The sequence below is a fragment of the Peromyscus maniculatus genome, chromosome 2 (assembly GCF_049852395.1).
Source record: "Peromyscus maniculatus bairdii isolate BWxNUB_F1_BW_parent chromosome 2, HU_Pman_BW_mat_3.1, whole genome shotgun sequence".
NCBI classification, from domain to species: domain Eukaryota; kingdom Metazoa; phylum Chordata; class Mammalia; order Rodentia; family Cricetidae; genus Peromyscus; species Peromyscus maniculatus.
Window position 1 is genome coordinate 171351950 of NC_134853.1, and position 27904 is coordinate 171379853.

The 27904-nt window shown below is 52.9% G+C and overlaps 1 protein-coding gene across 3 annotated transcripts in view; it reads right to left on the reverse strand.

Moving 5' to 3' along the window:
• Nucleotides 1-8463: 8463 nt before the first annotated feature.
• The window catches only part of Tp73 (tumor protein p73), a 61680-nt gene continuing 42239 nt past the window's right edge, over nucleotides 8464-27904 (reverse strand). For all 3 annotated transcript variants that reach the window (XM_076565790.1, XM_042272555.2, XM_076565791.1), the window contains 10 exons: nucleotides 17052-17238; nucleotides 16413-16528; nucleotides 14087-14196; nucleotides 13744-13886; nucleotides 13332-13420; nucleotides 12521-12648; nucleotides 11970-12118; nucleotides 11110-11248; nucleotides 10621-10714; nucleotides 8464-9494 (listed from right to left, as the gene is read on the reverse strand). In XM_076565790.1, coding sequence (XP_076421905.1) covers nucleotides 9159-9494; nucleotides 10621-10714; nucleotides 11110-11248; nucleotides 11970-12118; nucleotides 12521-12648; nucleotides 13332-13420; nucleotides 13744-13886; nucleotides 14087-14196; nucleotides 16413-16528; nucleotides 17052-17238 — 1491 coding nt within the window. In that variant the 3' untranslated portion in view covers nucleotides 8464-9158. The remainder of the gene's footprint in view (nucleotides 9495-10620; nucleotides 10715-11109; nucleotides 11249-11969; nucleotides 12119-12520; nucleotides 12649-13331; nucleotides 13421-13743; nucleotides 13887-14086; nucleotides 14197-16412; nucleotides 16529-17051; nucleotides 17239-27904) is intronic.

A 27904-nucleotide genomic window follows, 5' to 3' on the forward strand; every position in this document is an offset into this window, starting at 1 on the left:
CCAGTCTCAGAAAGACAAACACTGTGTTTTCTTTCATTTACATAGACACATCAAATCAGGACGGTCTTTATGACATGGAAGTAGATATGAAACTGTGTGTTAGGAGGGGTGAGGGGGAGAAAGAGAAGAGCAGGGAGGCATTCAAGGCATGTGCTTGACATACCGCGTGTACTTGTGAGGAATGATTTCTAAGAGAAGGAAAAGGAAATGTGGTCTTTTATCACTTTAAATCTAGAGAAGTCAGTCTCACCTCGCTGGCTTCTCCCCGGGTGGTTATCCTAGGATCTTCCAATACAGCCCTGAGTGTTTCTGAGGTCATCTCAGGAACAACCCCTGCCCATTCGAAAGGCACATATTGGGGACTGGAGAGATGGCTCAGCCATTAAAAGCACATGCTGGTCTTCCAGAGGACTTGCACCCTCTTCTGGCTTCCATGAGCACTTGCACACACACACACACACACACACACACACACACACACACACACACACACACAAATAAAATGAAATAAAATTATTTGTGGTTTTTTGAAATAGGGTCTCACTATGTAGTTCTGGATGTCCTGGAACTTACTATGTAGAGACACCTGCCTCTGTCTCCCAAGTGCTAGGATTAAAGGCATGTGCCACCATGCCTGGCTTTAAAATAAATGCTTTCAAAGTCACAGATCGGGGCTGAAGAGGTGGCCCAGTGGTTTGGTTCCCAGCATCCACATGGTGGTTCCTAACCATCCATATGAGCATCAGTGCCCTCTCCTGACCCCTGTGGGCACTAGGGGTGTATATATGGTGAGCACACATGCATGCAGGCAAAACACTCATCCACACAAAGTAAAGTAAGTAGATTTTTTAAAAATCCTATTGAAAGCTCACATATTGTCCTTCCTCTGGTTTTTACTCTGGTCTTCTAAGCTGAGCAAACTTGTGGTCACTAAAACACTCAAGTAGACCTCCAGTTCCCTTATAGAAATGTAGAGTGGTAGGTGCTACAGAGACCGAATCAACTGCCATTAAACAGAGAGCTTTATCTTGGGACAGACATTCAAATTTAATAAATAAATCAGAACTCTAGTCTTATTATTCCAAGGAGCAATTAATAGATTTTCTCCAAATTTGGAGGCTTTGTGTGGAATTGGCTTAAATGCAGACAGGTGGCGCTGGGAGTCTCGTCTAATGAGTAGGAGTCCCTGGTGGCTGGCACTGCTTGTTGTCTTGGGTCTCATGAAATGAGAACAGCTACTACAGGAGTGTGAGCCTCACATGCACAGCAGCTCCCAGACCCAGGGACCCAGGTGAGCACAGCACCATACCTTACACAGGTGCTCTGTGTCCTCATCACAGAACGGCAGCCTGGTTGTTTCAAGAATTTCATTAATGAAACTCGCTTGGGATGTCAGATCCCTAAAGTGACTATTTTTGTTGTTTTTTGCTGCGAAGCTAACTTTTCAAAGGTATGCATTGGAAAGAAAAGCTGTCAATGCACCAAGGTGATCCCCTGGGAGGAGATTCTTCACCAGCAGGGAGATAATGGATCCAGAGAAGGGACTCCAAGGTGGAGATGGCAGGCGCCTGGGGACAGGTGTGCTCAAACAGGCCAGAACTTGCCTCTGTAGAGCCAGTCCTGACATCAAGCCCCCAGACAAGAGCTCCAACCCCCCAGCAAGGAGCCACCCACAAGATCTTTGCCCCTGGCTAGGGATCTGTTCTCTTAATATAGTCCTCCCCGCTCTCCAACTTTACCTGCTTCCAGATCTGGCTCCCCTGAGCTGAGCCATAGAGCCCTTGTGAGCTGGAATAGGCTGGAGACAGCTGCAGGCCACACAGCCCTTACCATGGCTCATACCATCACCTTCCCAGGAGGCCTGCTTATCTTGGCCATCTGATGCCAGAGCCTTGGTGATCTGATGGGGGGCCCATCAGAGGGGCGTTCATAGCAGGCAAAGTTCTCCTGGCACTTGGGCTGGGATCTGCTCCAAAGGCCCCATCATCACCTACATATTTCTTCAATGGAAAAAAAAAAGCTTCAAAACTAGCCCAGAGGCCAGATTTCTTCCCCCTTTATTAGGCACGGCTTTCAGAGTCTTTAATAACAAGGAAGAGGTCTGGAGACTCACAAAAGCCAATCTAGAGGGTAAAAAAGATATGTAGAAAGCTCAGTTTGCTGCTGCAGCAGTGTCTCATCCCTGCCCACCAAGGAAATCCTGCCACTCCATCTAGTGGCCACCTGGTCCAGTCTCAGAGAACTAACCCAGCCTCAGGATACATCTTTTCCAGCTGACGTGGTCAGCCAGAATATTTCAACAGTCATTGCCCAAGCCACCAGGGCACAAGCTTCTTCTAGCTCCACATCCAGACTGCAAAGTAGGGACAAATTGGAAGTGAAAATGCTCTCCTCTCTCCTGGGGGAAAGCCAGTATGGCTAAAATTTCTTCCCAGGGTGAGACATGAACATCAACCCCCTTAAGGTCCCAACCACAACTGAAGTGTGAGTCCAGTAAAGTGCACCATGGAAACCAGAGAGTACATTAGGCTTCCTTACAGAGCAGTGGGTGAGGGGCTGTAAGCAGGAGTACAGATGGCCTCAAAGCAGCCAGGACAGAAGGTCTGCACCCAGTGGGGGTGACGGCTTCCCGTGGATGTGTAGATGTACCCCACTATATACTCTAAGGTCCATGCAATTTTGGTCAGAATTGCATAACTGGTTGAGAAGGGTAACTGGGTACTGAGGTGAGGGTCCCATGATTCTCTCCATCCCCTCCTCCAAGAGGGATGGTGTGGTGGTATTGTGTTCCCCGAAATATTGTGCACCCTAATAAACTTATCTGGGGTCAGAGACAGAACAGCCACAATATTAAACATAGAGGATAGGCAGTGGTAGCACACACCTTTAATCCTAGCATTCCAGAGGCAGAAATCCATGTGTTCAAGGATACAGCCAGGCATGGTGACTCACGCCTTTAATCCCAGAGAGTGATGGTAGAAAGAAGAAAGGTATATAAAGCATGAGGACCAGAAACTAGAAGCATTTGGCTGGTTAAGCATTTGGCTGGTTAAGCTTTTAGGTTTTGAGCAGCACAGTTCAGCTGAGAGCCATTCGGATATGAGGACACAGAGGCTTCCAGTCTCAGGAAACAGGATCAGCTGAGAAGTTGGCCAGGTGAGGTTAGCTGTGGCTTGTTCTGTCTCTCTGACCATGTAGCATTTCACCCCAATAACTGGCCCCGGGTTTGATTTTTATTAATAAGACTCTCTAAGATTCCTGCTACATCATGGTCAACAGCCACCAAGCCCAGCTGGGATGAGTTTTAGTAAGCAGGCTTAGCTAGCCCCCTGAAGATGGTGGCAGTTTGCCTGAGAGAATAATACTATACAACAGCCAGCCTTCTCCCAAGGTCACCAGGCTCAAGTCAACAATGGAAATAGACACTTCTGACTTTGTGACGGGAGTGTGAGCAACCCAGGTTACCCTCTCTGTGAGCCTGAGGCTACATGGACTTCTGTGTTTGCTGTCTCTGTTTATGAACATTGCCTATCCCTAGATGTGGCTGAGACTGAAATTATAACTCTCATTGATGTGGAGTGATTTTTCCGCCCTGACTATTGCTGGTTTGGTCTTCTGGTCCCTAGACCTCCTCACTGATACTGATGGCAAGCCCCAACCAGCCTGATTTACACTCAACATATTTTTACTCATTCCTTTCTGGTTCAACCTATCTTCCCCATTCCCCTCCTTGGCAAGATGTCATATCTAAATGTCAAGTCCAGCTAAGGCTTTTTGTAAGTCTAGAGGCTCTTATGAAATTCTTGAGTCCCCTGACCTGAAATGGCCTGGAGCCATCTAGTATCCAAGGACCCTTGTTGTAGAGTATTAGTTTAAAATGTGTTACATTTGTTTATACTCTGGAACATCTGTTTAATGATGCAAAGATGTGCTGCATTCTTTTATGTTGCATTTGTTTAACTCTGTGAAGCTGTGTTACTTTGCCTGTCTAAAACACCTGATGGTCTAATAAAGAGCTGAATGGCCAGTAGCAAGGCAGGAGAAAGGACAGGTGGGGCTGGCAGGCAGAGAGAATAAATAGGAGGAGAATCTGGGAGGAAAAAGAAGAGAGATCAAGAAGCAAGAGAAGGAGGAGGATGCAAGGGGCCAACCACCCAGCTACACAGCCGGCAATGGAGTAAGAAAGAAAGGTATACAGAACTAGAAAAAAAGAGCCCAGAGGCAAAAAGTAGATGAGTTAGGTTAAGAAAAGTTGGCAAGAAACAAGCCAAGCTGAGGCTGGGCATTTATAATTAAGAATAAGCCTCCACGTGTGATTTATTTGGGAGTTGGATGGCAGCCCCCCCCCAAAGAGGGGAGAGTAAAAAGAGAAAAAGCAACCAACAACGGTCCCTCCCCATATGCCTTTAGTTCTCCAGACAAGCTCCCTCTGACATCTGGTATACTCCCATTCCTGGGTGCTCACTAAGAGATGCCATTGCTCCTAAGGACCCTAACAGTGTCCCCAAAGTCCCCAATATCCTAAAACTTGAAGCACAGAAAGGCTGATAGCCTCTCTTGGTGAATTTCTGGTGAGTAGGCTTCTGTACTTCGGTAACACTCCATGAAACATCCCTACTTAAACAGCGAGGCAGTCGGATGGATCCTACAGAAGGGTCCAGAACCTGAGGCCTGTGAATGAGGCTATGCTCTCCATTTGCCCTGGATGTCCGCATCCTTATACCCTCTTGGGACAGACACCTGCCAACACCTCCTGGGTCACACTGTTAACTCTAAAGAGAGTCTTTTGTTCATATTCCTGCCCACCCAGACTCTCAGTTCCTATTTTTCTTGTAATGGCAGGACCCGTCTACCCAGGTTGCTCCGCAGCTCCTGTGGGATTGTCTTGCCTCAGGGCTTTCAGGCTAGCCTCTGACTTCATGGACAGACCCTAGCAAGAGACCTGTCATCCTCTAAATTTTACCCTGGAATTAGCCTCCTTCCACGAATCCATCATTTAAACACTATCTTAACTCTTCAGAAACAGGCCTCATATAGATAAAAGGGTTCTCTTTCAAAGGCTCAAGTCTGTTTGCAAAAGGTACAGGTCTTGGGACCAGCTAGACTGTATAATGAGTCACCCAGTAAGGATCTAATTTTAACTATAGAGACCCCAGCCACAAAACAATAACCACAGACCCTCTTGGGGACAGTCAGATTTTGCTGAATTTGGATTCTCTGTCTAGTTCAGCCAGATCTAGCCTAGGGTTTAGCCATAGCTAAACCCTTCTATGAGGCCTTCAGGGAACCATAGCAAGAGCTGTTAGTTTGGACCCCTGAGATGACATGAGCCTCAGACCTCCTAAAATTCACTCCAGCATTGGATCTCCCCAATCACAGTAAACCCTCTTCATTAGGCCTATGAGTGACAGCACATACAGTACATGGAGTTTTAACCCGAATTTTGGGGCCCTCACAGTGCGTAGTAACTTATCACCCTAAGTCATGAACCCTGGTGGTGTGGGAGCTGGCTCCCTTGTCTCGGGGTCCCAAAAGGCTTTTTAGATCAGGGCTTTACACTCACCCAGAAGGGGTGGGTTTGTTCATCTCCACCCCTCCACAGTGGACCCTGAGGACCGATGAGGCAGGCATCTGGGGGGGGAATAAGCAGGTCGCTGTGTAAAGAGTGAGTGAACCAGTGTCAGACACACAGTGGTGTCTGGGCCGCAGCCAGAGCACTGTGCCCCACCTGGCCTCGCCTGGCTCCACCTGTGCCACCTCGTAACATCTTGCCTCACCTACGCAAGGCAGCCAGCACGGAGCCGCTGGACTGTGGTGTTCCCGTACTGGCAGTTACGGGAGGTAAGGAGGAATGTGGGCCCCTCTCCATATCACCTCAGCCTTTCTTATCTTGTTCTAAACTCCATCCAACTCTTAGAAGTCTCGGGCTTCTCTTAAAGCTGGATAGATTTTTTAGAGCCTTATTTTTCTAAGACACGTCCACAGGCTAAAAAACAAGAAACCTGAGAACCACAAAGAGGCCTGAGTGGTGGCAAAGCGTGAGTGGAGCCGACAGGAGACATGTACTCCTCTGTAAGTCCTGCTGAGGTGAGCACACTGCTGAGGTGACTATACATCAGTTAGGTTGTGTGCGATGTCCCCAGATATCCCCTTTCCAACCCACAGGACACGTGCACATTGCAGGGATGATGCAGATGTTCAGTGGGTGCTGCTGGGCCAGTGTGGGGGCACACGCTTCTTGCCTGCCTATGCTTGCCTCTGTTCTGAGCTCTCCTGTGATGCTCCTCGAAAGCCTGAGGGCTAGGTTAGTCATAAGAGCCAGTCATGGGAACATGTGATTTTTATTATATTACAAAAACAAAAATTCCCACCAAACACAGCTAAAAAAATAACAACATTTTTCTAAGATGACATTACCCAAAACAGTTAATAGTGTCATTGGACTAAATCCATCAATACTGCTTGGAGAAGCATTTCAGTACATTGAAAATAGACAGTTCGGTTTTGGTTTTTGTCTGCCATCTGAAATGCTGTCCTAAGTCGCAACTTCTGACCCTTGCAGGAGTCTTGCACAGGGATCCAGTGTTGGTGCTGCAAGCTCAGTGCAGTGGTGACCTCAAAGCAGCCAGAGCCAGAGCTATCAGACGTGGCAAGAGGGACAGGAGGGACAGGAGAGCTGTTGCTGGCTGGGTGCACTAAGCTTCCCGGGACCATTACAGGCTGAGGCTGGAGTGGCCTGCTGGTCCAGCTAATGTGAGAAATATCACTAGCAATCCATAGAGTCTGCTTAAAGGGCAAAGGAATTTATTAGAGAAAGAAACTCATGAAACAGAACAGGGGAATTATTGCAGGATCCCAGTCCATTCTTCTGCCTGTGAGGTACCTGCCCTTGCTCAACAGATGTCTTCCAGGGCATCCCCAAGCTCACTTCCAGACTACCACTTCAGCACTCCTAGGAAACCTGGTGACTGCAAGATTGGCTTTCTCCTGTTTTCTGTGTTTTGCAACAGCCAAAAGGCTAGTCCCTAGAGAGCTACATGTGGGCTCAGCTGTGGCAAGGCTTGCTTCTGTGACATTTATTTTCTGGAAGATGGTCCTCGGCAGTTTCCTCCAAACATGGCAAGATCTTGGAGGCTCAGGAGACAGCTTTGGCACTTGAGGCAGGGTCTAAGGAGACACACAGCTTTGGGTCCTCACTGGAGGTGGGGGTCTTCCCTCCTCACATGTCTACTGAGAGCCACCTTTAAACCACGCCCCCCAACCCTCCCAGGAGCATGTGGTGAGGTGCTTACAATGGCCACTCCTGGGCAATGCCTGAGATATACTCATGTGAGACCCCAGAACGCAAGCACATCTCAGTGGGTCTCACAGACCCAGGAGTGAGGATATAGCTGTGTAGTTCCTGAGGTAGCATGTGCCTCAGGAGTGATCACTCACCTCTGCCACGGCCTGATGCCGGAGGCAGGGATGCAGTCTTTCTAGCCTCAGTTCCCTCACCTGTGCAACAACAAGAAGTGTATACTTGCCCTCACTCTGTGAGGTGTGTTAGCATGTGCCAGGATGACCACACCCTGCACCCAGGAAGTTCTAAGCCTGCTGCCATAGCTGCTATGAACCATCTGGGTGCAGGCCTGCCTTTCTGGGAAGACTGGGACCCCGAGAGGCTAAGTCATCAACACCTGTCCATTTGGAAGAGCCTACATAATCAGTCCTGATATCTGGCAACCTGGTGCTTGCACCCACCCTGAGTGCACCCGAACCCTGCCCCTCAGAGTCCCATAAAGTGTGGTGTAGGCGGTAGCCACCTGAGTTTGCAGAGCCTGCTAAGTAAGATTGGCAATGGCTGCCCCTGTGCTTCCAGGAGGCAGCCCTGATAGGAAGCCCGTCCTGTAGCACTGACTATATCGCCATCCCATGGGCTTCACTGCCTCTATTGGGCCATGCTCATGAAAGCCAGGTCTAAGAGGAATGGCTGCACAGAGCCTTGGCAGCCCAGCGGGCTTCACTGCAGCAGGGGCTCCTCTGGGGCACTCCACTACTGCAGGAACTGCTGGGGCTCCTGTTGCAGAAGTTCACAAAATTTCTGGCAGACAGAGGGGCCCCATTTGGCTGAGTGCACGCAGGAGCTCTCTCTCCAAGCCCACTCCCTCCTTGGGGTACATCATGAAGGCTGGGGTCCCCAGAAGCTGGCCCAGTTCCACCCATGAGGATGAGTTAGCATTCAAGGTGGGCAGAACAGATGTTCTCACAACTTTGACCTGCCCTTCCACAGCTGTACTTTCTCTGAGTTTCTTTCCTAACTAACCATCCTGGCAACAAGTGAGGGCCCTTCCTGACTTGACATATGGTTTTCTTAGACTTGTTGACAACAGCATGTGGAAAAGCCAGGAATGCACTAGGTTGATCTCAGAAAGGAATGATGGGAAAGTTAGAGGGGGGGAAAAAAGGAACCTGACCCATCAATTAGAAAGAGTAACATTTTATCAAATATTGACAATTCAGTTTTCAATAGTCTGAGACTCCCACGCTGTCCGTCTACCTGCTGAGAGGGGTCTGGAGAGGGGCTGTGGCCAGCATGTTTAAAGTGCTGGCCGAAGGCTGATCCCAGAAGCTTCCACTGGTCTGCCAGTCTCCCCTAACCCCAGTGAACTGGACTCTGACTTTGTTCCGGGAGGAGATAAAGGGAACAGCAGAATGGCATCCATTAGGGACAGATCTGTCCCCACATCCTACAGAGGATGTCTCTGGACTTCACCTTCAAGACACAGTTCAAAATCAACCTGCAAATAAGTGCAGAAGACACGGTGGTCTGGCTGCGCATGGCTAGCCTGAAAGGAGAAGACGCTGGAATACTTTGTGGCAGAGGATAGTGAGAGAAGGCTCTCGCTCTGTCCTGGAGATGGCAGAGTCCTCAAGAAAGAAGGGGCATAGAGAGTGGGTGCTGGCATACCCACCCACAAAGGGACAGCCCCTGTCTCAGCATCTGGCCCACAACCTGCCTCGTGTACATGTAGGTAGGGCAGTTCCAGAAGTTTCCTAAGGGCAGTTCACCCCTTCAGAAATGGCATCTGGCAGAAGGGCCTCGCTGTCTCCATGGGCACCGCTGCAGGGCCCTGCTTCCAGGGCAGTTCCTCACGGGGAAGGAGAAGGCACACCCCTCAGTGGCTCTCGGTCTCTGTGAACTCCTCTTTGATGGGTTGCTTCCGAGACTTGCAATCAGGCAGGTCAAAACCAAAGTCTGCCCACTCGTCGGGGCCTGCCACTCCACCTGGGCCTCCGCGGTTGGGGATAGTGATGGTGTGGCGTACACGGAAATGCACCGCTTCCATGACCCGCTGCCGCTGCAGCTCGCCAGAGCCGCCAATGGAGATGGTGGCTGCATTGCTGCTGGAGCGCAGCAGCTGCTGACCGCAGTCGTGGCTCTGCTTCAGGTCCTGCAGGCCCCTCCAGATGGTCATGCGGTACTGATCAGGGATTTTCAGGGCCCCAAGGTCCTGCAAGAGTGACAGCCACCTTAGGGTTATAAAAGGGACGCTTTTATGCGTCCCCCACACCAGGGATGTCCTACCTGCAAGGAGGCTTCTGCTTTCGGGGTGGGGGGCACTGACTGATTAGAACATGACAATGTGGGTGAGAGCAGCCCGGAGAGGGACAGCATCAGGGTCACCTGCACACAGCGTCTAGCCACATACTTTTGCAGAATAGCTAAATGACCTGTGGTGGGTGTTGGAGGGGACAGTGATGAGGGCCTCTCTGGGGCCGCATGCAGTCTGGAACCTGGGTCACAGAACAGAGACAGAGGCCTAAGAGACCACCTATCTCCTGGCCTCAATCTGCCCCTTGGCACCCACTAGCTGACAGCTGTTCCAGGCTCATCCCTTAGCTTCAAGCACACAAATCTCTCCAGGGAGGCAAGGGTTAATATATGACTCAAGGTAGAAGGACAGTAGTTAGTGGTCACACAGATGCAAGCTGTTAGGTGCTGGCCTCACTGCCTCTGATGAGTCTTTGCATCCAGCCTGGGTCCCTGAGCAGGGGACAAATATAGACTTGCCTCTCAGGCTAGGTGAGAGTCTAGAAAATAGTTCCGGGAGAGGCAGGAGGTACTGGGATGATGCACCCTAGGCCCTGAGGCTGTGTTCATGGAACAAATCAAGGCTGACTGTGTTACTAGGCTGTACCCAGATGCCAGGGCTTTGGTCTTGATGTCTAGAACCACTCTAGCTCACATTCGACCCAGAATGTGCTGTGCTGGGTGCAGGCTGGTTGTTGGGCCTCATGTCTTCTTTCTAGGCCTGTCCTCCCATCCCCACCCCCACTTCTGTACTTCTTAACCATTGGGTCCTGGAAAAACCCAGCCCCCCAAATTAAAGGTAGCCTGGCTGGGGACTTTAACAAGAGAGAAAGCCCTGCAGGCCACCCCTAGGGACTGAGCCATGTGTCCACCCAGCCTCCTTCAGGTCACGTGAGCCTGTGTCAGCTTCTGAGAACTGACTTCAGAACAGAATCTGACTCTTTGTGGGAAAGGCTCTGGGAGTTCCCCCAATTATCCACCCTAGGTGGTGCACTCTGCCTTGGGTCAGGCCCTCCGTCCCGTTGGGGAGGTCTGCGGGCATTTACCTCTATGGTGAGGTTCTGCAGGTGGTAGATGCTCTGTAACCCTTGGGAGGTGAAACATTCGATGCAGTTTGGACACCCCAATCCTGTTAAAAAACTGCAGAGAGAATTTGAGAAAGTAGCATTAACTCCCGGTGCTGGGCTGTGTGCTCAGGCCTCCCAGGAGTGGCCCTGCTGGGGAGGGAACTGTCTATCTCCGTGGGCAAAGTTGCTGGTCTCTTGGAGCAGGTGTGGCCAGCTGTCAGTGTCTCAGCCCAGGAGTCCTGGCTCAAGTGCCCTTCTTCCTAAGGTTCTATGCCAGCACCTGCTGGTGAGCCCTGATATGACATGACCATCTTAGCCTGTCTTCCCGTGGGCCAGCCAAGCAATTAAAACACAGGATGAGACAGAACCACATGCAAGACTGCTCCCCCTTGCAGGCACCACACAGTTAGTAGGATGTGGGGGAGAGGGGGGTGCAGCACAAACCCAGGTCCACCACAGCCTACGCACCTGACGAGGCTGGGGTCTGCATGATATGGGGGTGGCGGGGTGCAGTGGGATCCCGAAACCATGGTCTGGGAGCTGTGGCCGCCATTCATCTCGCCGTTGGCCGGCATGCTATGGCTGTGGCTGTTGAGCATCCCGGAACCTGGGCAAAAGAGCGGGTCCAGGAATCTGAGAGCAAGCTCCACACACCGTGGGGGGTGTCCCAGGTTATGATCCAGTCTGGTAATGTGACGCAGCATTGTAAGGGCTGTCTGAGGCTGAGCAAGAGCTGAACCCCAGGCCCAATTCTTTTCCTCAAGAGGTGGAAGTGGAAGGTGGCTGTGTACAGGGGACACAGTTTAAATGAGCCAGGGTTAGCAGCTGGCACGTGGGTGTTACCAGGTTCCAGGGCCCTTATGTGGGACACACCTGGGGGTATTGCTCAGTGTCAAGAGTGTGTCCATTAGTGCCCACATAAAGGCCTTTCAGAGGAGACCCACACTCCAGTCTGCCCAGCTCTACAGCTGGCCCCCGTGAGGTCTCATGTCCTATAATATTTGAAATGAGGGAAGCTGGTATTGCCATTTTGATGATGGAGATACTGAAGCAGAGTGAAGCTAGGGATCTTCCTTAAGAGGAAGGACAGGGCAGGCATGTATTATTAACTATACCACTTCTGCAAACCCCCAGACACAGAACTCCTGAGATTGGAATGAACATGGGTAACCTCTCCGTGGCCATGGCCCTTCTCCGGACTGGTGCTGCGGGGAAGGCAGCCATCGGGAGTCCCCTACCAATCCTGTTCGTGATCCTGGTGAATCCAATCAGGCCCTCCCTTGGGTCTCTGTAGCGCACACGAGGCCTCCGCTGCCCCAGGGACTCACCCATGGGTCCCAGGTTGGACCCAGCTGCCGAGCTGTGTGGTGGAGGCTGACCCACCAGCTGGTTGACAGAGGGTAGCTTGTTAACACCGCCGTGTATCTTATTCATTGGGGAGAGCACGGGCCCATAGGATGAAGGCTGGAGGTGACTCCTGCTTGGAAAACAGCAGTGGGCATTCATAAGAGGCAAAAGCAAACTCCTCCCTCACCTGGCACTTCTGTGGACACCCCTGAATGCAGGTAGGTGAAGACCCCGCCTCTCAGAGAGCTACCAGGAAGATTAACACCTCACCAGCAACTCAGCCCCTCCTGCCCCTTACTGATCAACATTTACAAGGCCCATGGGAGGCAGAGGTGTGGTGGAGGTGGGGGCCCAGGATCCCAGTGCAGGCTAAGTTCCAGAAGGCTTCCTGGAGGAGCAGATGCCAGCTGAGAACTGAGCTGCCTTGATCCTACTGTCCAGCCCTGTGTGCCATGCCTCCTGTGCTCCTGGCCTTCTCTCTGCTGGGTCAGAATACCCACACTTCCCCATCCAGACAGTGGGGTTCACTCACGGCCTCTGTAGGAGTTGCTGCTGCTGCTGCTGTCGATAGGAGTCGATGAGAGGCTGGGGTACAAGTTCCATCAATTCCAGACTCTCCTTGACTTTCATCAAGATCTCAAAGTTCTCCCGGCCTCGCACCTGAGCACAGAGAGGCAGACCCTCTGCCCAGGTGCCCGGGAGCCTCCCCTGGCTCCACACCCCGGTGGGAGGGGCAGCTGAAGCCTTAGGAGGACCCCAGGTTTGTAGCAAAGGGTTGCTCTTCTCTTGGAGTCCCCCGGTATTCCAAAGCTCAGGATACCCTGGATGTCTTTCTTCTTTTCAGGGGTAGGTGTAGGAAGTGGGTCCCTAGGGGTTCAGAGAACCATGCCCAGTCTTCCTTGCTAAGAGGCTCTCCTCCTCTTCCTCCCACTCAACAGCTATAGGTCTTAAAGCAGGACTCACTCTCCAGGAAATATCATTCTTTCAGAGTACACCATGATCTCTCCACTATCCAGTGTTCAAGTCATGAAAACATAGGCTAGACCCTATAGGATCATGGATTCCTACTGAATCTCCACCGTGGGGGTCTCCTTGGTGCAGAGCTAACCCGGCTGGCATCTTCACGCTCACTGAGTTTAGGCACTACAGGTTTGGACTCTGAACAGAGCATCCTTTGAACCCCACCTCCTTCAGGTACATAGGCTCAATTCTCAGGTGTCAGGATGCCACCCTTGCCCATCTCTGGTGGCATCTGGAATTCCCCAGCCTGGGCTCTTGGGTAATGGGCACACATAGGCCTTGTCCCCCCAGGCCACTCACTTGATAGCCAAGTGCCCACTCACATGCATGTAGAACATGTCCTCATCTCCATGTCGCCTCTTTTTCACATTGGCACCCAGGGCAGGGATGGCAGGAGGGCTCTGCTTGAATGCTGGAAAGCAGGTCAGGTGAGACACATGAGCCAGAGGGCAAAGGCTGAGGTGCCCAGGTGAACCTCAGCCGCGGGTGTAGCATGGGTGCAGTGCAAACCTGGGCCAGAGGGAGCTTAGCCCAGAGTTGCCTCTTCCTAGCAACTCACAGACAAGTGAGATGTATTGGGTTGCACTTGCCCTGGTCAGCCAGAGAGGCAGTTGAGACCATGGATGGGCGTAGGCCTGGCGCCTTTCTGCGGTGGCACTCCAGCTCACATCCGGCGTGTCCGACTCCACCCTCAGGGATAACCCACCCTGCCCCGTGGCCCGGAGCACCACGCACCACGTTTACTGGCAGCCCCATTCTTTGTGGCACTCTCATTCAGGGCCTGCTGCTCCCGGTAGTGGTCTTCATCGGCTTTGCGGTCACGGCCAGGGCAGGCACAGATGCGACCCTCGAAAGACCGGCGGCCCAGCACCTGTCCACTGTTGGGTGGACACAGCACAACTATGAGCTCAGAGGACCACTCCTGACCATGGCCACCCCCTGCAGACCCCACAGGACTGGCCTTGGGGTTGAGTGCCCTCAGAGGACAGCAAGCCCTCTCTGTGTCCATGACATGCCCCCCAGAGTGCTGGCCCAAGTCCCCTGCCCCACCTCTACCATCCTGTCACCGCAGACTCACTCCCGGGTCTCCAGGGTGATGATAACGAGGATGGGCCTCCGATTCATGCCCCCTACGCAGCTGCTGTTACACATGAAGTTGTAGAGGATGGTGGTGAATTCTGTTCCCACCTGTCCACAGGGGAGGCAGGGAAAGGGCGTGGTGTCAGCATGCAGGGCCCACCTACTGGAGAAGGGACTTCTAGCTGCCACATCTGGCCCTGGTTCTGGATAGGCATACAAGTGCTGCACTCTGTCATCTACCCATCTATCCACCATCTATTAATCCTGTCTGTGCACTTATCCATTCATCTCTCTACTTATCCATCAAGCCATCCACCCATCCATTCATCAAGTCATTCACCTATCCATCCACTTACAAGCCTGCCCACTCATCCACATATCCAGCTATCCATCTATCTACCTACCCACCCACTCACCCATATAGCCATCTGTCTCCCGACCCATTCACCTACCCCATTCACTTGCCTGCCAACTTCTCACCCATTTACCCACTCACCCATCTATTCATTCATCCACTCACTCACCCATTTGCTTACCCATCTACCCCCCACTTACATTCCTGCCCATCCACCCTCCCGTTTATCACCCACTCACTTGCCTGACTACCCACCCACCTATCCACCACACCCATCCCTCCACCCACATATCCATACACTCACTTGAGATCGCCTACCCACCCACTGATCCATTTGTGCCCTCATAACACTCTGCCGGCTCTGGGATCAGAGAGCTCAGTCTTGGTTTCTGCTCTTAGATGAAGTTCAGAATCTATGGTGTGGTTGCCTCAGTCATCTCCCATAAGACAGGCAGAGGTGAAATCTCAAGGCTCCATGTGAGTGGGTGTGTGCAGGGGCCTTTGTGGCATGTGTGTGTTGCATACTGTGGGTTCATCTGAGCAGGAGAATAAAAAGGAATCCATGCCTGGAATGGAGTTTCCATGGTCTTGCTAGACCAGGACACAAAAGCCATAAATGCCAGCCCTTCCTAGAACTTGCACCTGGCAGCCACTAGAGGGCAAGAGAATGCCACTTTGTCTGTAAGCCTGAGCTGGTGCGACCTCTGATGAGGAAAGGGGAGGATGCCAGTGTGTGCATGCTTGTCCCTGGGCCCTGTCCTATTGCTAAGGCAAGCTTTCTTGGAGGACCACAGGGCTTGGCGGAGGGTGGGGCAGGCCTCATATCGGCACAGGGATGCACCTGACTGCAGTCCTCCTTGGAGTCTCCACCCCGGTGCCACCCACCATCATCCCTGCAGTGCAGCTTCCCTCCACCTGGGCCTTTGGCCCCCACTGGAACTCATATCAGATCTAGAATGGTGATCACATGCCCTTCTGCTGTCAAAAGTTGACACCCGCCGGGCGGTGGTGGCGCACGCCTTTAATCCCAGCACTCGGGAGGCAGAGGCAGGCGGATCTTTGTGAATTCGAGGCCAGCCTGGGCTACCAAGTGAGTTCCAGGAAAGGCGCAAAGCTACACAGAGAAACCCTGTCTCGAAAAAACCAAAAAAAAAAAAAAAAAAAAAAAAAGTTGACACCCTCCTCCTCCAGTCTTTCTTCACTTGACTACTTTCTGTAACCATCACTTACAGCCCTCACGTCGGGTCTGTGCCCTTTACCTGAGCCTCCATGTCCACCCTGTACCCCATATCCAGCCTGGGCCACCCACCTCCACTGTACCCCACCTCCAGCTTGCGCCCCACTTCCGAGGCTTGGCACACAGGCCCTCTCAGTCTCATCCTTCACCCCGTCTTTCCTAGTCTCCTGAGCCCACGTTCCGCAGCTCCAGTCCCCTGTAGTCATCTCCTGTGATCCCCCAGCCTGGTCTAGGGACCCTTTCATGATCTCTAGCCCCCAGCATGGAATTCTCTACCTTCCATCCAACACCATATGCTTGCTGGTTTGGTTTCTGTCCCTGCCAATGGAGTCTGAGATGCCCAGGAACTCTTTCTCACTCCCATGTCTAGGAAGCTTTACCAACACTGGGAGACAGACAAGAAGATTAGCTCCTCCTAGGAGGGAAGGGCTGAAGACTTGGAGGTCATGTGATCATATCTTGCTATACACCTGGGGATAGTGTGTGTGTGTGTGTGTGTGTGTGTGAGAGAGAGAGAGAGAGAGAGAGAGAGAGAGAGAGAGAGAGAGAGAGAGAGAGAGAAGAGAATTGAAGTTGGATGGAGCCCAGGCCTGAGGGTCAGGGCTCACAGTGTATGGTCACAAATGAACTGGCAGGAAAAGTCCCTAAGGGTCATGCTGAACTCAGAGCAGTGGCTCAGGGAACCCCACCCTGTAAGGCTGGCTTTGTATCCCAATCTGGTCCCCAGCCTACCTGTGGGGGTTCGTAGGGTACAACCACACTTTGCCGGCCAGTGACAGGGTCATCCACATACTGGGAGAGGTTGTTGCCTTCCACTCGGATGAGGTGGCTAGCCGGGGCAGACTGTCCTGCCAGGAGGGGATACAGCTTTAGAGAGAGGCACATCTTCCAACCTGTCACCCCATAACAGGTGCATGGCAGAACTGAGACTGTAGGGCTTGTCCCTGTGGGAGTCCTGGGCAAGGCTCACATCTGTGCAACCCTCATTCAGGTGGCCTTGAGCCTGTCAGATGCTGTTCCAAGATCTTCTGACCCTGGGGTTATTATAGGCTTCACCAGGAACACTGCAGGAATGGTCCCCAAGGCTCCCCAGCGTCAGCTGGTCCCTCAGACTTCTCCCGAGGTGCACCCCTGCTGGAACATTAGCCTCTTGGGCTGCACTCAGAGCTGAGGAAATGGACTGGGAGGGATGGGGTGGGGTTCTTGCTCAAAGTTCCTGGTGAGGGGACTGCTGAGAGCACCACCAGCCCACACTCACTGGCCTGCATCTCAGTTCCGCTGCTGGCCAGGCTTCCCCTTCAGTTGGGCCCTCAGGCCACCGGCCATGGTGCTACAGAGTTTGGGGACCCACAGTGGAGAGGGGGTGCTCACCTTCATTGAAGTCCCTGCCAAGCTCGTGGTTAGGGCAGCGCTTAACGATGTCGGTCACGTGCTCTGCCTTCTTGTAGACAGGCATGGCCCGGATGGCCGTGCCTGGGGGCGGTGGTGTGGACACCTTGATCTGGATAGGGCACGTCTTGGCAATCTGACAATACAGCTTCTTCAAAAGTGGGGAGTACTGGAGGGAGAAAAGTGCCAGGTTGAGGTCACAGCCCAGCCCCATATGCTTGTCTGGGCTGGGCCCTTTCTGTGAGACCCCTTTCCCAAGCACCCTGACGAGGCCTGCTCCCGTGTGTCCCCTCTTTCAGGAATCCTTCCTTCAGAGTGTAGAGATGGGTAAGCCTGCTGCCCACTCAGCAGCTGCATGGCTATTTACACCTGGACCCCGAAGGCTGCAAGGGGTGGACTGTTGGATAAAGATGGTAGAGTGAGAAAGTGTGGGAGGACAGTTTGAATCGGCTCTGACTGGTTTTGCCAGCCTGACTCTTCCGCCTGGTTGCAGAGGTAGATTTGCAGCATTGCGCTTGCTGAACAAGCTCGGAATTGCATTTTGCTGCCTCGCACAGAAGAAACACTCCGCAGGTGGACTGTTTGCCCCTTCCACCCTTATTCTCAGATGGAGAACTCTCTGGACCAGCAAGGCCTTACATGTTGACCAGCCACACAGCACTGTTCCACCAACGAAAGTTACTAAGTCCAGGAAGCCACACTCTGCAGTTGTGTGAGGCAAGACCCAGTTTCCCCATCCTAGAACCTGACTGGACCTGAGGTCACGCCAGAGCCTGCCCCGGTGACAACAGATGCTACCATTGCTCCAACATCCATGTCCTGTGGCCCTGGTCACCCATCTAAGCACTGAACTGGCCCTGCTGAGGCCACTTCCGTTATGTTCATTTATTTACATGCTAGCTGACCGTCCACTCTCGCTCCTGAAACTCCTGGAGACTCCTCACACATTGCTCCTCAGGGCAGTGGAGGTTCCTGCCCTTGGGTTTAGAGGGGATTTTTATGGTGCTTCACTCTAAAGTCCCCCATTGACTCAGAATCATGAGTTACATCAGCCTGGAAAATGTTCGCCATGCTCCATTATGACAGTTGGGGAAACCGAGGTCAGAGATGGCGAGCTGTTAACAAAACTGGAAAGAGCAGGTGATGCTCACACAGCTCCCCTTGCAAGGGAGAGTGGAGGATCCTGTAGGCCTAAGGTTCCCTGTAAGGAGCTTGCAGAATCTCATATACCATGGGCAAATGCAAGGAAGAGAAGGCAGGGAGAGGGGCATGAAGTAGGTCCCTTCCGTTCTGTTTAAAGAGCACGAGGGGCTATAAGGACCTGCGAACGGCCTGAGGGGTTGTTTTGAAAAGCAGAGAGCAGCGGAAGGAGCCTGTATTCTCAAAGGAGCAGCTTGGGGCCACACCAGGGAGGCCAGCTGGATTTCCTGGGGTGGCATAAAGTTCACAGTGTGGGGATCCCCAAGCATCAAGTAAATTCATACACACAGTGCCAGGCAAACAGTTGGTACCAGTGGAGTGCCCAGGCCTCTTGCTTATTCACAAATGAAGGCTTCCCAACGAGACCCAGGCTCAGATAATTGCACATGACCTAGCTAGTCCTGAGCTCAGAGGGGCTCAACCTAAGGTCAACCAAGGCAGCTTCCTGGTGAAGGGATATCCGTCACTAACAAGCATCGCCTGAGTACCCATTGTTTGTCCATTGCTGAGGCCTAGGCTACTTACAGAAAATAGGCTGAGCGGTGGGGTCAGAGTCACCAGAGGCAGCAAAAGGAGATTAGCCTTTGAAGTCTGGCCGCTTGGCTCCCTGTACTGGCTCAGGAATGTAGGCTGGATTGCTCTAAACACTGGACCACCTGCCAAGTTTGTCTACCACTGACATACCACAAGACCCCCAGATGCCAGCTGTGTGGCCGAGTGCCAGCAAGGTCAGATGCCTCTTATTCTAGCATGGTTGCTCTCATTACCAGGTGAGGTAATTTGTGGGTTGGCACAGTTGACGGGGGACCCACAGACCTGGGGTCTCTTGCAGTGGTCTTTCCAGAGCTGACTACCCAGAGGTTCCTTCCTTACCCATGCTTTAGCTCATGACCTGAGAAGGGGTCATAGACCCAGTAGGGCCTGAGCCAGGATGGGCTGGGAGCAGGCCAGGTATGGTGGTTCCCTGGGGCCACATTCCTGGGAAGCCCAAACAAGCCTGGAGGGAGGGAGGGTCATTATGCTCCTCTCCATGTTCCTACCAGGATGGAGCCAGGCTCAGGGCACAGCCCAGCCACAGAGGGAGGCATCAGAGCTCCCCTCACCCACCCACTCCGGAGCAGTGGGAAGCGTCAAACCTTGCCTCACCACAGTGCCCATTCCTGGAGCCCTGTCCCCAGCCCTGCAGGCCACCCCCCCCCATCACTGCCCTCTGAGGATCTAAGATACTTAGCTACACCCCCAAGTCATGCACTACCACTACAAAGGTGTGGTCAGAGGCCTGGCCCTCCTCAGAAGGCCGCTTTTGTGCCTACAGGTGTCCTGGGATGGGTGTGAGGTGGTACTGCCCTCCATGGCTACAGTGTGACCCTGTGGGGTGGGGCCGTCTGGAGAAAGCTAGGGATACATTTCAGAGTAGCAGAGCTGGTGAGGGACAAGCCACAGATGCCCCACCCTGGGGAGGAGCTCAAAGTGCCGGGAGCTGTCCCTGGTACCAATGCAGCGACTGTGGCATGATTATCTCCCAGAGAAAGAACCAGAGCTGGGAAGTCAAGTCATCTCTGGTGGGACAAGTCTCCCACCGAGTCATTGTGGAGGGAAGCCCAAGTTCAAGGATGAAGCTACAGGGGGCCCCCCTCCCTAGGGCAAGGCAAAGGCAGCGCCTCACTTCTGCACCCTCCGGTGGTGTCCCTAGTCCAATGGTTTTGGGGCGTTGGGGCACACACACCTGCCAGCCCTACACTGGCCACAGGTTAAATCTGTGGGAATCTATTTTAGCCAGGGGTGGGGAGTTTCAGGGAGGGATGCCAAGGCTTCCCCAACCTCGGAGGGTCAGACGGTAAAACCAGCAACCACAGGGAAACTCTCTAGGATACTCCAGTCCTGAGACCAGGAGGTCGCCAGCTCTCCCCTTCCTGGGCAGACCTTATGGTCAGGCCTCAGGGTCAGACTCTGAAGAAGGGGCAGGAGGGTGGATATCTTTTTTCCAGGGTGTCACGTGGGGATGCTTCCTCCCTGCTGCCCTCCTCCCGCCTCTCCTTCCCTAGAACCGCTAGGTGGATGTGTTTCAACAGATTCCGAGCTGATAAAATCTTATTTATCTTCGGCTGTTGACACAGAGCCGTCCAGACTTGCCTGCGCACGGATGCGTGTGTTCCGCGGGGCTTGCAGGAAGTACTTTGCCCAACATTGGAGCAGAGCAGACATCCCTCCTGCCGAGGCTCCTCTCCCGACCCCTCCTCCTCCCCCCCCCCCGCCCCCACCCCAGTCCAAGATGGTCCGGGCCTGGCTGGGAGCCCCTAGCCTGGCAGGGCTGGTGCAGGGTGGTGGGTGAGAGGGCGGGCGGGGGCGGGCGGGGGCGGGCGCGGCACAGGGCTGTTAATTTCCTCGCACCCGCTCCCGGCAGCTGGGTGCCCGGCACAGGCAGGTTTGGGCAGGAGGACAGTGGGGAGGTGATAATAACTTGTCTGTCATTTTCTCAGGACAAGTAGCATCTTGCAAACCGCAAATACCGTTAACCAGCTTGGGTGAATCTGTTAGAACAGATTCTGAACGAAAGGCTGTGGTGGGGGCTTTATTTCTTTAATTTTTTTCATAGCCCACTTTTATATAGTCTGTGTGTGTGTGTGTATGTGTGTGTGTGTGTGTGCACGTGTGCGTGTGCACACACATGTTTCTGGACTCTGGGGCTCTGGACCCCTTTGAGAATCAGCCCCATGGTCACAGGCTTTTACTCTTGCTAGGGCAGATCCACAGAGCAGGGCACAGAATCTGGTAAGCTCTGATCTCTTAAATCTGGAGGAACCCAGGTCCACAGGTCCTAAGTTGTGGCTCCTTTCCCTGTTCCCTTTCCTCAGGAAAGGCCACTGCAAGAGATGCAGACCCATGGATCCTATCAGCCACTCTATGGGCACATCTGGCACAATTCACTATCATGACCACTCATTTCCATGTTCAATCAGGGGACATCTGAGAGCATGGGTGGGTTCTTACACAGACTAGGGAGCCCTGATAGAACAGGGGTCTAAATCTAAGCCCTAGGGAGGGGAATGATGCTCAGGTGGCAGTCACCCAGCCTGTGCCAGAGCACCTCATGCCAGGACATAGGTTGAGGGCAGGGAGAGTCCATGTGCTATGAACCCATCTTTGGAGGCCTCAGGCTCCAGTGCCCAGCCCTGCCAAGTGTGAGATAAACAGGCAGTAGTTATTCTTAAAGAGCTGAAGCCTGAGGGAGGGTAAAGGACACCCAGGAGGCAGATGTGAAGTCTGACCGCTGTCCTGTGAGTCCAGTGCCGTAATTTGTGGACAAAGACCCATTCTCCTGGGGAGAGGCAGGCCAGGAACTAGCTGGGGACACCCCTCAGGAGCTGGGCAGCCTGTCCCACCAAGCAGGCAAGCAGGAGCCATACAGGTACCTTGGTGCTTGGGAGACAGAGTGCTCTCTTATACACCAAGACTGTAGAGTCAGAGAGCCCCAGGTCATGGGGTTTGGGCCTGCTTAGCCTCTGCATGAGCAGAGAACCTTCCAGCAGTTTCTGCCCTAGGCTAGGGAGCTGGGAAGCAGATTGAGACCTATGTGTGAGGGCCCGATAGAGTGCGTCGGAGGAGAAAGGGAGGGTGATGGTTGAGAATTTGGAAAGAATGCATGGTTGAGGGATCTACATGAAAACCCAAGGAAGAAGAGGAGCCCTGTCCATACCGTTTCCTCTGCAAGGTTCCTGGGTCTACCCCAACTTTTTGGGAACTAGAACATGGCTTCCAAAAGCTGCCAACTGAGTTGGGGTAGATCAGTAACCACACCTTGTAATGTTACATTTGCCGTACATCTCTAGTTCTTGGCAAATAGCTCTTAAAAATTCAGAGGCTCTTCAAAGCAACAATGCCTTTTCATGCTAATGACTGGATGAGGGCCGAGGGAGGCTGCTTCCCTGCATAGCTCCTGGAGAGGTCCAGGCAGTATGTGCAGCACCACAGCCCCAGCCTTTGGGAAGGAGCAGAGAGGAAGAAGGTCAATTCGGTCCCCAATGTCAGGTGATGAATCACGGCTACATAGTGAAGCTTCTGCACTCATCCCAGAGGACAGGATTTGGTCATCTTCTGGACAGCTGGACTTGGGGAGGTCCCTGGAGATAGCACCCAGAGAGAGCAGAGCCAGAGAGGACTGGGAAGTGATACCCTTTCTCTACCTTGTCCCACACATTCCTTCCCTGCCCACACTTTACCCCATGTGTCTCTTTGTCTGCTTAGGTAACTAGACAAGTAGTTTGCAGAGTCCTGTGAGCTGCTGGAACAGATGACATCCCCAAATGGCAGCGGCCAGAAACCTCAAGCAAGGCAGCGCTACCACAGGGGCAGCCTTGGGCTTAGAGCCTCTCGCTGGGGAGGGCAGTCGGCTCTAGGCAGCTCAGCGTCAGGACTGTCTACAGCTGGATAATGCTGGCTGGCGTCTGCTGCTCTAGTGTGGCTGGCTTGCTGAAGGGAGGAGTCGCCACACCTTTCAGAGGGGGCAGTCACAGAAGTGTTAGAAGTGAGTTTGAGTTTGGTTCTGTCTTCTCAAGACCTGATACCTCAATCTTTGGCCCTTTGTTTCCACCAGACATGGCAGGCCAAGGGTCTGAGCTCAGGGTCTAGACACACTGGGTTAGTAGAAGAGGTCAGGTGGCCAAGCAGAACACCAAAGCCAGGAAAGACAGGCAGCTCTGGGCTGGGTTATGTTTCTGGGGGAGAGAAGGCTGCCAGGTGGGGGTGTCTCCCCTGACATCACGTCATCAGGGTGGATGGAGCCTCCGGGAAGCTGGTTGGATGGGTGCAGCTGACCTTCGCACAAATGCTGTGTGATGCCCCAGCTCCAGCGGGCCACTGTCAGGATTTTCTGAGACTTTCTAGGAGGTGCTGTCACCTGCCCCTAGCTTGGACATCTAATCTTATTCCAGAACCCAGGGCCATCCGGGACCTCAGGTGCAGCAGAGCAGGGAATTTATTCAGAACACATTGTGGTGGGGTCCTAAGTGCCATAGCCTCGTCCTCCTTCTGAGTCCAAACAGGAACCCCTGTCACCCCTCCTCCTCATCCAGTCAGCAGGAGAGTCACACCTTGTGTCTTGGCCACTCGTGGGGGCAGCCTGCTGCTGTAAACAGCCCTGCCTGTCCTGTCCTCTGGCCTTCAGTCATCAGCCTCTGGAGAAAAAAAAATGCTCTGACAAGGGCCCAGTGATGGGGGACTCACAGGACTGTCCAGCACAAGATCCCACAGGGAGGCTGGTGCCAGCCTGCTCTGTGCACAGCATGGAGCCCCTGCTGGCTGTCCGTGGTGAAGTCCCTACCCCATCCTCAAACTGCAGCTTCCACGGGCAGAATCAACCTTGTTAGTATGAGGACTGCAAAGGTATCATAGGACAGTCTGACATGCCTCATCTCTACTCCAGCTGTGACCCTTCTAAACACTGACCTTGGCCAGCTCCTTCTCTCAGGACCTGTGGCTTTCCATACAGTCTCAGGGGCTAGTGACAGCCAGGAGCCAGGGAAGCAATTTGGGGATGTATGCATGTATGGGTGTTTGTTTGTGTGTGTGTGTGTGTGTGTGTGTGTGTGTGTGTGTGTGTTGGGGAGAGTCACTCCTCAGTGCTGTAGGCAATAGCTGTTTAGAATGTAAGTTTCCACTGAACTTTGGGCACAGGAACATAACATTCAGGAGTCTAACTCTCTGATCCTACATTAAGCACAGCATAGCAGACTAGGAGCTTCCCTGCAACCAGGACCAAGTGCAGAGTCCGGCACTGCCTTGTGTCACCCTCCCAAGGCTCATCAGGTCCCCCTAGGCTGTCCAGCACGAGGGGACACCAAGTGAGTAGATACAGCATAGACTGCTGATGGAGAGGCAGGTATACAGGCCAGGCACTGAGTAGTGTGCCTGGGATTTGGGTTACTGAACGATTTCTGCCTTAATTGCCACACCAGCAACTTTTCCAAAGAACTTCTCCGCCTTCAAGTGTACTGCACAGCCTGGCTTTGCAACCTGCTGCCCAGTCTCGGAGCACCAGCCTCGGTCCACCATATCTTCTTGTACTGACCAGGGTGATGGCCGAAGGCCCCTCCTCCCCACTCTCAAAGCCTAGGATATTCCAACTCATGTAAAAGCAACAGAGTTCCTGGATGGGCTGTGGGCTTTTCCCAGGAGGAGGTGACTGGGTCTGGGCCTCCAGGGCACAGATAACTATTCTGGAATGGCCCTCATGCACTGTAAGATTAACTTAGCTTAGCTTCCAAAGTGGGAGTCCAGTAAATTTCAGGCATTTCTCCTGTAACCTACCACCAGCCTGGAGGGCAGGTGTGCAAAACTCAGCTCCACTCAGCTCTGGAGCTCGCCTTGCTCTGTTCCCCAAAACAAGTCCAGCTTTGGCCTGTGATGGCCACTTTCTGCCCTGGCCTCTCACCCAGCTGTAGAGTGTGTTGGGAGACCTGAGGTACAACGGGCAGGTTCAGCAGGGCGTGTATCGTGGATCACCAGTGGAGAAAGGCAGGAGGGGTGGTCCACAGGCCTGGCTGGCTTACTCACCTTGGAGGGTGGTCAACCCTACAACATTCTAACCAGAAAGCACTTAAGAATCCTCCAGGGTAGATGGTGGGCAGATAATGTGTCTTTCTGTCAGCATGAGTGACGACAGAAACTCTCAAGGTGATAAAGAGCAAGCCAAGCTCCCTTCTTTGAGGCAAGCAGGCAGGCCCCTGAGTGTCAAAGCCTCCTTACGATTGTCCACAGAGCTCCTGAGGTCCCAGAACCACCCCTGGAGGACTTGGAGCAGTGGGTGGGCAGAGAGAGTTCCACAGACTCCTAGGATATGCCACTGGGTTACCATCCTGCCTCTGCCCTTTGCTGATCTGTGACCTGCCCTGGATCCGCCCTGAGTTTCTCATCTGTAATGTGGGAAAGGAGGTACATGCATCTACTGCAAGCTGAGGGATGGCACCAGGGGTCCTGAGATGCCACAGCTGTATCAGCTGCCCAGAGCCCAGGAAATAGGGAGACTTTCACAACCCCCGTCAGATCAGATCCCTATCCATTCTCCCATAAAGTTCTCCTCAGTGCGGCATGAGCTGATGTGAGAGAGTCTTTGGAAGTATCAGCTCTAGGCCTTCCAGGGTCACACCAGCTTGCCTGAGTGGAGAGAACAAGGGAGAGAACCAGGAACCACACTCCCAGTCCACACATGAGTCTCCAAAAAATGGATGGTTCTCTGCAATATATGAATCAGAACTCAGTCCTCCATGGCAACATGGGGTAGAGTCCTATCCCACAAGGTGCCCTGTTTCCTTGCCCCTACTAGAACTCTGGAGATCTGTGGTGTGACTACTCAGGTGGGGAGCATCCTTAGTCGCTGGGACCAGATTGCCAGTGTCTAGCTGCACTTGGATCCAGGGGTTCAGAGTCTCCAGGCTAGATTCTGTGCTCACTGGGGAATAAAGTCCTTCTGGACATCAGTGGAAAGGGGAGCAGAGACTCATTTCTTCTGCAGGTACCCAGCACAGACCCAGGGCCAGCCTACCGGGAGCCCGTCTTCTGCAAAGCTACACACAATATGAGCAATTGCTGTAATTCCTCTCTAAGTGCTCTTGTTTCCCCTAATAATTCACGTTTCATCTCCACAATAAACATTGTTAGAACCCTTCTCTAGGCTTTAAATATACATAATTGCTCCCGGTGCCAGTAAAAGGTATTAATTCCATTTATGCATTCCATAAACTTTTAGGATAACGCAATTGATACCACAATCATGTTGGGACACCTCCTCTATTCTTCTGCTTTGCAAACCTCCGAGGGGCTGGAAAGTTTGTTCCAAATCCATTAGTGTTGACTCAGCCCCATCCTCCCCAGGAATCCCTCACAGAGGCTTTGTGCTTCCCGCCAGGGGCTGGCGGGCGGGTGGGTAGCAGCTCTTTCTCAAGATAGGCAGACAGACAGACAGACAGACAGACAGACACACACACACACACACACACACACACACACACACACACACACACGAAGGCTAAGGGCAGCTGAAGGTTACTTGGGGCCATGTCTAAGTCATCTATCTGTTCATCCATGATGCTCCCAGGCCAGTCAAGCCATCCATGAACATGCCCTCACTATTGGCCTCCTCTGTAGCAAGCTGGCTGTGTCACAGCGTTCCCCTGGGGCTCTACAGACACCATACCCGGCCAGAGTGACCATCCACAGGGGCCTTCTTGCCTAACTTCAGAGCCCTGTCTCTAAGTGTCTGCAGTACTGAAGACAGCCACCTCTCTCAGGAGAAAGCCAGCTTGAAGAGGTTGCACCAGGGCTGGACAGCAGCCGGACTCCCATCTCATCACGCTGTTTGGGTGTGTAAAGGAACTTGTCCCACCTCCTCCTCTGCTGAGGGACTCCTGAGACCAGCTGTCCACAACCTCACACAAACACAAAGCCTCTTCTGTCCAATCCACTTGCTGCTCAACCTTTTCTGAGGAAAGGGGCTGTCAGAACCCAAGGCAGCAACCAGGGAGGCTGGCATGTGTGCTCACATGCTCATCCACATTTGTTGGCATTCTGTGTGTTTACTGGTGTATGTGTGTACATCTGTATATCCACATAGATCGGTCCCTGAGCACATGTATGTTTACATCCTTGTGTGATCATAGATATATGTGCATGCACTACACACATCTGTGTACCTAGGTGTCCACGCCTGTGGAACTCTGCGCACATGTATACAGTGTGTATACGTTCATACAAGAACACAAACTGAGGGCCCAGACCCCTTATTGCACAAGCAGATTCTCAGGCTGAGGGAAGCTGATTAGGGCAAACAGATCCTCTGGGGCTGGAAAGGCCCAAAGCAGCTTCAGCAATGCCAAGGCCAAAGGCCCCGTTAACAGCTGTGGTCACTTGGAGGCCAGTGAGCGTGTTTTTGCCAATCTGAGAGAAATGAAGGCAGCAGTCAATATGGAATTGTACTTGAGAAAAATATGAATTATCTATCAGTTACCAGCCAGTGGTGCGGCAGGGGCCTAGGTGCAGAAGCCTAGGTGGCAAGTCTGGGCAGCGCTCACACAGATGGACCCCCAGAGCTGAGAGCAGCCGCTGCCAGCCCCTTCCCTAGGCATCGAGAAAAGCCCTTGGGTGTCTGCTCCCAGATCGCTGAGGTGCCAAAAATCTCATTATCAATGTTGGTCCCACCTCCACCCCCTGTGTGGCAGGGCTGGGAGGGGGCGGGAAAGAGCATCCATCCTCTTGCTCGACAGCTCAGATCTGCTGCCCTGGCATTGGGTGAAGGTTGGGTCGGGGGGCCAAGCCTACCGTGCCCCCTGGTATGTCTAGCCAGCCAGGAACTACCCCATGAGGACAGATAACGCAGGGCAGCAGGAAACAAACCATTATGGAAGGCTTGATGCCAAATACCTCAGAAGGGGTTGCAGAGGCCCCAAGTGGAAGGAGGAAGCCAACAGAGAGGGCAGTGCCTGCCCCTCTCGAAGACCAATGCTGACCATCTGAGGTATCCTGAACCCTCAGACATGGCAGAGACTGACCCCATCAACATCCTCAAGAAAACAGATGAAAGGAGGCAACGCCACAAGCTACATCGTTCCCAGGATTTAGGGGACTTCCTCCAGACACCACCA